At 43.5% G+C, this 12262-nt stretch overlaps 2 protein-coding genes across 4 annotated transcripts in view; one reads left to right on the top strand and one right to left on the bottom strand.

Moving 5' to 3' along the window:
- The window catches only part of Vps35 (VPS35, retromer complex component), a 32964-nt gene extending 29811 nt beyond the window's left edge, over window positions 1-3153 (bottom strand). Inside the window, exon 1 of one of the 3 annotated variants that reach the window (XM_026789183.1) lies at window positions 2894-3153. In XM_026789183.1, the coding sequence (XP_026644984.1) occupies window positions 2894-3136 (243 nt within the window). In that variant the 5' untranslated portion in view covers window positions 3137-3153. The other 2 variants (XM_005367010.2, XM_026789184.1) reach the window with 2 other exon arrangements.
- Window positions 3154-3179: 26 nt separating this feature from the next.
- Window positions 3180-10844, top strand: Orc6 (origin recognition complex subunit 6). The gene is made up of 7 exons (XM_005367009.3): window positions 3180-3286; window positions 4412-4541; window positions 6102-6265; window positions 6697-6786; window positions 8245-8357; window positions 8854-8922; window positions 10359-10844. Exons 1-7 carry the CDS (start codon window positions 3222-3224, stop codon window positions 10484-10486), a joined length of 759 nt encoding a protein of 252 aa, XP_005367066.1. The 5' UTR covers window positions 3180-3221; the 3' UTR covers window positions 10487-10844.
- The last annotated feature ends 1418 nt before the right edge of the window (window positions 10845-12262 follow it).

Consider the following 12262-nt stretch of genomic DNA (forward strand, 5'->3'; position numbering starts at 1 on the left):
GCCTTCCACACAGAGTGCACTGTACAGTGAGCATCGCCTTCCACACAGAGTGCACTGTACAGTGAGCATGACCTTCCACAGAGTGCACTGTACAGTGAGCATGGCCTTCCACACAGAGTGCACTATACAGTGAGCGTCGCCTTCCACACAGAGTGCACTGCAGTGAGCATCACCTTCCACACAGAGTGCACTGCACAGTGAGCACCACTTCCATCTCCAAACATCTTCACCTATCCAAATGGAGACTGCACCTACTGAAACTAGCAACACTCCCAAACACCGCAATGTCCCTCAGACAAGCAATTTTACTACTATATTTATATACATGGAATTATGCAGCATTTTTCCTTTGTGTCTGGCTTATTTCATTTAGAGTTATGTTCAAGGTTCATCTGTATGAAAGTATTTGTCAGCATTTCCCTCCTTTTAAAGACTGTATGTGTGTGTGCATGTATGTGTATATATGTTTATGTTTACATATATACACGTACTGGTTCACTCACCTATAGAAATATGGACTGTTTCCAGCTTTGTGTGTAAATAACCTTTACTATGCAGCTATAAAATGGACTATAAGAGGTCACACATTTTTTGGTATAGACTTGGGAAATAAAACAGCACCCAAAGTTCTCAATGTGTAACTTAGTAATAAAGCCTTCGTAAGCGTTAGTCATTAGCATGTTTCTTTTAAATGAAAGCAATTACCTCTACTGGTTGTAGGGACTATTTGTTGGTCAGTTTTCCCCCTGATATGCTGCAGATGTAATACACAACATAAAGCAACAGTAAGATGAAAGAAAACTAATCCCTTAAAGACACCAAATTTGATCATGTTGATGAGAATAGTAGTTAAAACTGGTTTGGTTAAGGCACAAATACTTCAAAGGATGATGAGTGAACAGAAACTTTAAAACAATTTGGGCCAGGGAGTTTGTGTTGGAGTTTATGTCTAGTAGGCTGAAGGCCTTGGGTTCAATCCCTAGAACTGCAAAAAGGAAAACGCAAACAACAAAAGCACTACACTTATGAATTCCATACATACACAAACTTAACAGCATTCCAAAAGTCTTAGGAGGGAGCACATCAGGAACACTAAACAGCAATATTCTTTTTTCTCCATGCTGAGAATTCCTGCCTGTTCTCCTCAGAATCTGTTCACATTACCTCCCAAAGTCTTCCCCAAGCTCCTGAAACAACTCTATCCCAACATAACCCCAAACTACTGTACTACAGTGTGTTTCAAAAGCATGTCTCCTCCACCAGATGATTTGTGAATTGAACAGGACTCAGGATTTCTAGGTGGAAAGTGCCAATGAGATCAACACCTGTTTCCAGACGCAAAAGTGAGACTCAAAGGCTGAGTTCCTGCTCAGACCCTAAAGACTGCCTATGACAGAACTGATACCTAGGTTTTGTTTTTCAATAAAATTTACAGGAAAAACTGCTCCAGCCTGGCTCACCCAGCACATAAATGGAGTCTGAAGGGTATCCGCAAATGCTTTGTGTAACACTCTACGCCAACTAGGAAGTGTTGAAAAAACAAATTCTAAAGTTAAACTTCACATCGGTCACGTACAAAATCCAGACCGCAAAAGTTCTGAAGAAAAAGAAAAACATCTTGTAAGACAAAATATTATATTAAAGTAGTACACATAAAAAATTTAGCAAATTGTGGGAGCAAATGTTCAGAACTCAGCAAGATGGGACCGAGGACCATGAATACCAGGCTGGTGGGAGCCTAGCAAGATAACCTCTCCAAGCCCCACTTCAACAAAATCAATAACACAAATATTTACTACGGGTGTTTCCTATTAACACATTTAAAGTGAAATAGAGAAATATAGAATTCTGAATACAAAGAACAGATATTGAAAGAATTAAAACGTACATAAGCACACCATCATCCCAAAACATCATCTGTTCAGTGCAGCGCACATCAAACGCTAGTAGGATGCAAGTGACAACCTGCCCTGTGGAATACAGACAGGGTTCGAATTTTGAGGAAGTTCGTGTTCATGAAGCTAGAAGTGCCCACGACGGGCTGCCATCACAGAGAAACGCAAAGGAGGACCACTCTTCCAGCAAGCGCGCTAGAGTCCTCGGTGAACGAAGGAGAAAGGAAAAGTGGTCTCCTTTCTGATGGCTGGGTTCGGGGAAAGCAAGCATGAGCCAGCCCTCCGGGAAACTCACGTGAGCAGGTCCCTAGAATTAGCTGACAGCACCGCAAGATCAGGGGGCTAGGCGGCCAGCGAAGGCCAGGGGACCACTGCGGCCCCACTGGGAGATCTTTCCAGCAGAGAAAAAGCCATGGGGCCCGCGACCACAGGTGAGCACAAAGGTGGAGAGGCACCATCAGGGCGCGTCCCAGCTACCGCGCCAGCCCGAAGCTCCGAGGCTCCTCTCAGCCTCAACTCCACCTTCGGGACCGCAGACCTGGAACTCCGACTCGCGGAAGGCGGCCATTCCATACAAGCTGCAGGCCTCCGCCGACACCCAGAACCCCCAGCCCCAGTCACCCCTTAGAGAGGCCTCCCGGTCTCGGGGCAAAGACCAAACCCAGCGCCACCGCCCACTGCAACCCACCGCAGCCTACTCGCGGCCTTCCGCAGCCCGTGCCCCATCCCGCAGGCCCGGTCCAGCGAAGACGGCCTCGATCGGAACGTCCGGCCCCGACACTGCCCGCGAGGCTCCCCTCCGCCGGGAACAAGCGAAGACGGCGACCGGGGCAACCCACGGGCCCACGGCTTCCCAGCACTCACCATGGCGACTCCGTGGACCCGCAAGCAGCACAGCCTACTCCGCCGGAGCCGCCCGCCGTCAGGTGACGCGGCCTCCCGAGCCCCGCCCTCTCTAGCCCCGCCCTCGGCCGGTAACGGCTTTTCGATTGGCCTACTTCAAGTCTCGCGTGGGTTTGCGGAGGGAGGCAGACGGTAGTGTGTAGTGGACGGGACGGGGCGAGACCGGTCCTGCGACGCCACGGGCTACGGTCAGCGGGAAGCGAAGCTGTGTTTGGGGGAGATCGCAGCAGAAGGAGCAGCCATAGAGCGCTGGGCTCGTTCACCTCGCCGGGACCGGCGCACCCTCGTGTGCACTTGCGCAGAAGCAAGACCAGGATTGGCTTGTGGGACGCTCTCATTTTCTTGTTGCGACCAATCCGGACGCGCCGGGGGCGGGTCTTAGCGCTCGGACAGTCTGCGTTTCGGCGCGCATTTCTTCCTGCGATGGAGTCGGAGCTGGTACGGCGCCTCGCCCCGCGCCTCGGTCTTGCTGAGCCGGGTGTCCTGAGGTGAGTGCGGCCGTTCGTGCTGGGATACGTCCCTGCCCCGCGGCCCTGGATCCTCCCCCCCATGGCGACGCTGGAGGGACTGGCGGTGCGGGAATGACCGCACACGGGTCTGAGCGAGACTCGGGCGGCCCCACCGCGAGAAAAACTTTCAGGCTTGTGGGGTGACTTGAGAGCGCGTTCGTAGCCATCTACTCTGTGGGATGCGCTGCGGTCGGAAAAGGAACCAGTCAGGGTGAACTCTGGTCATATCTCAGGCTCGAGAACCTGTTTTATGGCGGTGAGCCCGTCACGCGCAGACCCTGTTGGATATGACTGTAAATGGCAAGAGTCGGGTAGAATACAGTACAGAGTGAAAAGCTGGAATAAGAAGTAGGGCATACGAACTCAGAAAAGGTTCCGATGGCTTTGAGGCTGGTTTGTTAGATAGTGCCACGCGTGGAAAAATGTGTCACGAGTGGCCCAGAACGCCTCGGTCTTCAGAAGCCCTGTGACTGGGAAGATCGGTGTATGATTTGTCGTTGGAAGTGAAGCTATTGCAGGCAGACGGATAGAGCAGAACCAGGCCACGAATCTCAGCACCCAGTGAGGTGAGGGAAGGGGGAGAAAGGAACACTGAAATAGATGTGAAGATGGGACTGTAATTATTTAAATGGGGGACTGTAAAATGTGGCCCCGAACCCGCCGCAGCAGCAATGTCATCTTGTTAAACGTTCATAGGCCTCATCCCTGGGCTACTGGTCAGAAATGGGATGGGACTCAGAACTGTTTACACTACCCTCCAAAACTGAGAACCACTTCAAGGAAGAGAAAGAATTTGATTTGCTCTAACCTGCCTGCGTTCTCCTCTGTGTACTTCTTCAAGTAATGTTAGAAGAAGAGGGGTTGTTTGGGGAGACTTGAATTCACTATTCTTTAAAAACGCTTGGACACAGCTAGGTCTGGAGTCATTTTGGTTCTATCTGTAGAACTTCCCTCTCCAAAGGATGTGTATGTATTCTAGGCCCCAAATGAACATGCGCAGAAGTTAGATGGGGTATGAGTCCTCCGTGCTGCATTCAGTTCTTTGCCTTAGTATTGGACTGAGTTCTGGAACAATCTTAGTGAACGTACTGCATTTCTACCCAGGAAAGCAGAAGAGTACTTGCGGCTGTCCAAGGTGAAGTGCACGGGTCTGTCTGCACACAGCTCGGAAACCAGCAGTGCTGTCATATGCCTCGACCTTGCCGCTGCCTGCATGGAGTGCCCCTTGGATAGAGTACGTGCCTCCATATGACATGTGAACCATCTGATGGCGCTCAGGCTTCTTTGTTCCATTTTCATCTTCTTGGGGGTGGCTTTTCATGGTGCTGTGATAAATCACCCCAGTAAAAGCTCACGGAGAGGGTTTCTAGCTCTTAACTAAGGGTACAATCTGTCCTGGCACAGAAATCGAAGGACTTGACTAATCTACATGACAGCTATAGCCATGAAGCAGAAATCAGTGAATCATTGTACCTGGTTCACTTTCTCCTTTTTACACAGTCCAGGATCCTGTGGCAGGAAAGTATACCACCCACAGTGAGCATATCTTCCCACGTCAATTAATCGAGTTACATAATCCCCCTAGACATGCCCACAGGTTCTTCTTCTTCCCTGATATTCTGGATCTCAACTGTTGAAAGTTGAACCAGGCCGTCTCAAAATCCTTAATGTTTTAGGGTTTTAGAGTCAGGAAGAGTCATGTGTTGGAACCAAATGTTAGTACTATTTACTAGCTCTGTGAGCTGCCAGTTTCTTCCATAAAGTGAAGATTAAAAAAAAAGTCTTAGCCGGGCGGTGGTGGCGCACGCCTTTAATCCCAGCACTTGGGAGGCAGAGGCAGGCGGATCTCTGTGAGTTCGAGACCAGCCTGGTCTACAGAGCTAGTTCCAGGACAGGCTCCAAAGCCACAGAGAAACCCTGTCTCGAAAAAAAACAAAAAAACAAAAAAACAAACAAAAAAAAGTCTTTCACTGGATAATTGTTGTGGCTCGATTAAAAAAATCTCTTTGTGTAATGTGTCTAACAGTACTTGTGTCGTCATTGATGTGTTCCTTAAAGTTCTGTTCACTTTCTGTCGCTATCCAACGCTTTGATCTCTTTTTACCCTGACCCCAAGCTGTAATAGTGACTTGTAGTTTTGTTTTTGTTTTTGTTTTTGTTTTTGTTTTTTTTTGGTTTTTCGAGACAGGGTTTCTCTGTAGCTTTGGAGCCTGTCCTGGAACTCCCTTTGTAGACCAGGCTGGCCTCGAACTCACAGAGATCCGCCTGCCTCTGCCTCCCAAGTGCTAGGATTACAGGCATGCGCCACTACCGCCCGGCTTGACTTGTAGTTTTGTAAATGCACACTCCTCCCACCCCACCCCCGGATTCTTTTCTGACAAGTTCCTTTTTTGTCTTAATGTGATTCTGCTTTCTCCCCTGACTCCCCCAAATTGAGTTGGTGCCCTACTGTGGTGGGGTCTCCTGCTCTTCCCCCCTTTCTTCCAGACACACACCTTCCTCACTCTTCCCCATATTCCCTTATTTCCCCAGTAATTGCACATTTCCACCAAAGTCACACATGTATGTCTCCCTCTGATATTTTGCACAGCTTAGACAGTATTTAATCATTTTTAAATCATTTGTACGCATGCATGATTATACTCTTCTGTAGTATGAGTTCTTTGAAATAGTAGTCTGCTTGACATGCTTGTGGGTTTCTGAGTTAAATAACATTAGTACATAATACCACTTAACAAATATCTAAGGATAATAATACATTGAACTTAAAATTTGTGTGTTTTTCCTTTCAAAGGCTTATTTAATTAAGCTGTCTGGCTTGAACAAGAAGATGTATCAGAGCTGTCTTAAATCTTTTGAGTGTTTACTGGGATTAAATTCAAATATTGGAATTAGAGACCTAGCTGTACAGTTCGGCTGCACAGAAGCAGTGAACATGGCTTCAAAGATACTTCAAAGGTATGTGTAATTTTTAACATTTATTTATTTTGTGTGAGTAAGTGTTCACCTGCATGTATGTCTGTATACTACATGTGTGCCTGGTGCCCTCAAGTCAGAAGAGGGCACTGGGTCCCGTAGACTGGAGTTGTGGATGAGTGGGAGCCACCATGTGAATGCTGAGAATTGAACCCAGGTGCTCAGCAAGAGCAGCAAGTACTCTTAACCACTGAGCCATCTCTCCAGCTCCTAAAGAAATAGTTTTTAAAAAGTATCTGAGTCAGTTGTTATAGCACAGCAACAAGCAAATGGTAGCAATAGGTCAGGACAATTCAAGTCGGAAGCCAGGTGGAACTACACCTAAGTTTTGTTTCTAAATTGCTTCATTGCATTTTGAGCCCCTTTGAAATAATACTCCCTGACAACTAATTCACAAACATTGTTTCTCCTAGCTATGAGTCTAGTCTTGCGGAAACACAGCGAGCAGATCTCGACTTGTCCAGGCCGCTCTTCACCACTGCTGCGCTACTTTCAGCGTGCAAGTAAGTGGGCTGTGGGCGGGGAGGGGCTGCTGTGGGCATTTGAGACAGAGTTTTGCTGTGGATCCTAGGCTGGCCTTAAACTTATGGAAATCTTCCTGCCTCCTACTCCCAAAATGCTGAGATCTCAAGTGTGTGTGCCTCAACGCCTCGCTCCAGTCTGAGTGTTCTTTTACCATTGGGAAATGTTGCCAGGATGTGAGTTTTTCATTCCGGAAAAATGTTTATAATTCCACTGACCTCAGCTCAGCACACTGTCTACTATAAACCTGTGATGCTGTGGTTTGTGGCCCGGTGTTCAGATTTTTGGTTACTTGGTAATATAGCTGCCAACTTAGAACTAGTGTTTCACAAAGTTTACTTTCCAAGTGGCAACCCTGTATATAAGTAAGCAAGGTAGTCTCATTTCAAACCCTACTTTTCGTAAGTGATAAAAATCTGTCAGTACAGTGGTCATGTTTGATTTCCCAGGCATATTGTTTAAAAAGTATTGCCTATAACTGTTCATCTGCATATAAAACATTTCAGAAATAAATTCTTATGTTTGAATCATCAAAATATTTAGTTATCAGTATACATACTGAATTATTACCATGAAATACTAATAATTTTTTATAACTTTGATGTTATTTCACCTTTTGAGAGAACTTTCTACATAAAAATTATGTAGAAGTCTATTAAAGAATGTCACTATCTAGTCACTAATTTTGACATGTTTGGCTTGATTAGCAGTATACCTAGAAGTGATCATTCACAGCCAATATCCTTTCAATTCAACGAGGATATTTGATTGTACAAGAAAGGAATGTAGTTGATGTTACAAAAAAACTGAAAGAACTCCACTTTTAGAATTATATTAAATTCAGCAAGAAATGGTCAGTTGTCTTGAAGTGTGTGTGTATGTGTATATGTGCTGCTTGTGGAGCCCAAAAGAGGGCACCTGGAGTTACAGGTGACTGTGAGCTACCACGTGGGTGCTGGAATTGAACCCAGGCCTTCTAGTGCTCTTAACTACTGAGCCATCTCTCCAGCCCCAGTTGTTTTGCTCTGTTTTTAATTGCTTGCTCTAGAGGAATATGAGTAGGGTTTTGGGTTTTGGCAGTGGGGCAAAGTGATATGACATTCCTGTATAAATAAATAGAAACATTCTCAAAGCAAGTTGAACACTTAAAGACATTATAAGTCCATTCTGCACATTGGTAACATCTAAGAGGCATGAAGCTCTACAAGAGATGTCTTTATTTGCCCCATTTATTGCAGAACAGATGCACTTTAGTTCTTGGTTCAATCAGAGAGCAAAGGTATGAGCTTCTAGCTAATGATATTTGGGATAGAGGAAAACCTAGACAGCTGGAGAATCTTAGTAAAATGTAGGCAATGGGTAATAAATTTGTAATCTGATTAACTTAACAAGGAAATTGGTGATATTGAAAAAAACAAATTTATAAAATTATTTTTTAGAATCCTGAAGCTAAAAGTGGATAAAACGAAAATGATAACTACATCTGGTGTGAAAAAAGCAATATTTGATCGTCTGTGTAAGCAGTTAGAGAAGACTGGGCAGCAGATTAACAGTGAGTATTCTCAAGTTGAAAATGCTGGTTTATGAATTTGTTAGTGAGGAAATTGACATGTCAGTTCTTCAAATACAATGGTTTAGTACATTAAAAATTATGCTTCTACAAATCTGTGCCTGGAAAATAGAAACATGAGTGTCCAAGCAGCTGTCCCAGCACTCAGGGTGCAGGCGCAGGCAGATGTCTGTGTTTGAGGCCAGCCTGGTCTACATAATGAGTTCCAGGTCAGCCAGCACTGCATAGTGAAACCCTATCACAAAACAAAGAAACTTCAGTGTTAAACACCAGCCTCTGAGTTCCATAATAGGATGGAAGTGATTCTCATGTATAACAAGAGAAACACCCAGAAAAAAAGAGGAGCAAGGTTATCTGCCTTTCCTTCATTTCTCTCACTCCTATTGGTTTTGCATTTCTCTGGTTTAACTAAGGACCTATATAACCAAATAATAAAATTGAATAAAAAAATTAACCTTGAAACCACTTTTTCTGAAAGGAGACTCTGGAGATTTAACGAGTCCAGCACTGAAAAAAAAGAAGATATTGATTGAACCACCAGCAAAAGGTACGGCATGCTAGTTGTCCTGGTACTGAAATTGGTGCTGTGTGATTTCTGCAGTGAGCAATCCTGTGACATTCCTAGTTTACATGATAAGAGCCAGCACTAGAGAAAAGCCTAACCACTAACTATCTCTTGATAAGATCTGTTTTTCAAGCCAGGTGTGGTTGTACACACCTGTCATCCTAGCGCTCTGAAGATAGACACAAGAGGATGGCTATAAATTCAAGGACAGTTGGTCTATATAGTGAATTCCATGCCAGCATGGGTGATACATTAATACCATTTACAGCCTTTTAAGCAAAAATAAAATGGAAGTAAAAGAAGTGTAGGTAAAAATATATCTAATGTGAGCCGGGCGGTGGTGGCGCACGCCTTTAATCCCAGCACTCGGGAGGCAGAGGCAGGCGGATCTCTGTGAGTTCGAGACCAGCCTGGTCTACAGAGCTAGTTCCAGGACAGGCTCCAAAGCCACAGAGAAACCCTGTCTCAAAAAACCAAAAAAAAAAAAAAAAAAAAAAAAAAAAAAAAAAAAAATATATATATATATATATATATATATAATGTGGCCAAAAAATAAAAATTTGCCTAATGTTTAAAAGTACATTCCGCACAAGCATGGTGATACACACCTTTAATCCCAGCACTCACAGGCAGAGGCAGGCAGATCTCTGAGTTCAAGGCCAGCCTGGTCTACAGAGCAAGTTCTAGACCACACGTGTATGAATGTGGGTAGCTAAGCTGCCTGAGTTTATATCCTGCTTTGTGTCTGACAGAATCTTTTGGCAGATAAAATAAAGTTTAAACAGAGACTGACTTGTAAATTGGGCAGCACCAAACCCAAAACTGGTTCAGAGAAGTCCATCTCATAGTTGAACAGTAAGTCTTGATAGACTGAACCTAAAAGGAGAACAGAAAAGATCTGATTGAGTCAGACTACTCATTTCCTTTATTTAAGTGCGTTCTAATGTGAGGAGATCCCTATTTGGATAATAAGAAAAGTAACTTTTGTGATTGGCTACTTTTTTTCCCTAAAAATGTATTTTCAAGTTCAGTTCTAATTACTTACATAGGAACTCTAGTTACAAAGACAATCTGATATTAATGGCCTCCTTTTTAATTGCTTAACAATACCCACTCGCTGTGTACATTTGAAAAGGTAACACAATTCCAACAAACTTCAGTTTCCTAATCTGTAATACCTGATTAATGTTAGCACCTACTGTATACTGTTCATGATGGGATTACTTATATACAAACTGTTCAGTGTCTTAGAACACTTGGCATGTAAAAGAAAAGAAAGAAAAGTGAACGCTGCCATGTTAGATTTCACCTTAGGGTCTCATTCTTTTACCCTAATTGAAGTAAATACTTTTAATTTTTACTTTTATGCCATTTGTAAATATAAGTTTGAAATTACTTTTGATAACTTTGCCTTACAGAACTCGAAGACGTAATAGAAACCCCACATAAACCACCGAAAGATGAAAGTCTGACACAGGATTATGAAGAATGGAAAAGGAAGATTTTGGAAAATGCTGCCAAAGCTCAAACAGCAACAGCAGAGTGATTTCCATTCCACTGCCATCCTGTGCAGAGTGGAAGGCGAAGGGCAGTCTTGTCTAAACTTGTATACCAGGAATGCTGAGGATTGTCTCAATATGGAGGACACATGGAACTAGATCACCCATACCACCTCCGTAGACTCAGGTCTGTCTCCTCCTGTGGGATGGATTGGGACCATTTGCTTCTCTGTTAAGCTTAAGGAAGTCTCTGACTTCACCTAGAATGTACATTTCAAGCCGAAAGGTGGAACAGATATTTTACCTGTTTATTTTATTTCACTAAATCAGTGTTATACAGCCTAAGTTAATAAATGTTTATTTTTTTTAACATTTATTTGCTTTATTTTATGTTTATAAGCATTTTGCCTGCATATATGTTTGTGCACCACATGTGTGCCTGGTGCCAGTTGAGTCCAGAAAAGGATGCCAGGTCTGCTAAGACTAGAGTTACAGACAGTGAGCTGCCATGTTGGTGCTGGGACTCAAACTCCGGTGCTCTTAACCACTGAACCATCTCTCCAGCCCAATAAATGTTATTTTTATATGCATTTCAGTTGCAGTCCTCAGCTTTGAGTAATCTTCATTAAGCCAACAATCTGTATCTACTCAAATGAAGAAAAAGCCCATGTGCACTGAGCCCTACTATTTCTGGAACCCAGACTCAGACTTCCTGGGTTTAAGACCCACTCTGCTTTGCCACTTGAACAAATAGAATTAACTTCTGTTTGATCTATCTATAAACTGGAAACTAAAAGGTACTGCTTTGACTATGGATGTGTCTCAGTTGCTATGGTGACTGCCATGCTCGAAGACCTGGGTTGGATTACCAGTGCGCCATAAAACCAGTCATAGTGCACCCCAGTAATCTCAGCACTTAGGAAGAGAAGGCAGGAGAATCAGAAGTTTAAGGTCACCCTTAGCTACATAGTGAGTTTAAAGCCGGTGTTGTTTACATGAAAACCTGTTTCACTGCTGCCTAGAATAGCGGGGAAGTGTACCAGACCCAATGCATGAGAGCATGTAGTACAACATCTGCTGTGAAGAAATGTCAAATAAACTTAAAATATACAGAGGCCTGACATAATTACATACTAGCACCTTTTGTGCATTACACCATGCACCAAAGATTATTTCTTTGATAGCCATACACTAAAAAAAAAATGTAACCTTAGTAAACCCTTTCACACTGAAAGTTTTATAGATTTTTTTCTTTTGGTCAAAAATATTTTTCATGCAATATATTCTTTTTTTTTTTTTTTTTTTTTTTTTTTTTTTTTTTTTTTTCGAGAAAGGGGTTCTTCTGAGGTTTTGGAGCCTGTCCTGGCACTAGCTCTTGTAGACCAGGCTGGCCTCAAACTCACAGAGATCCGCCTGCCTCTGCCTCCCAAGTGCTGGGATTAAAGGCTCATGCAATATATTCTGATTATGTTTCCGCTCCGTCTCCCAGATATTCCCCACCTTCCCACCCATCCATCTCTATATCATTCTTTCTACAGAAAACAAACAGGCACATAAAAACAGAAAAAGCACAAGAAATGAAGACACATACACAAAGCCCATAAAAACACAAATTCAGAAACCACAATATATAAGCAAAACATCAATAAGATCAAAAAAAAAAGTCCAAACAAAGAAATATGAGACAAAAGAAAATGTATAAAAATAACATGGAGTTCAATTTGTGTTGGCCTTCTACCTTTACGTGTGGTTTATCAACGCAGTGAGACTCCATTGGAGAAAATTAATTTCCTTTGTGGCTGTCAAATTGAAATAGTTTTGCT

The sequence above is a fragment of the Microtus ochrogaster genome, unplaced genomic scaffold (assembly GCF_000317375.1).
Source record: "Microtus ochrogaster isolate Prairie Vole_2 unplaced genomic scaffold, MicOch1.0 UNK15, whole genome shotgun sequence".
Taxonomy (NCBI): domain Eukaryota; kingdom Metazoa; phylum Chordata; class Mammalia; order Rodentia; family Cricetidae; genus Microtus; species Microtus ochrogaster.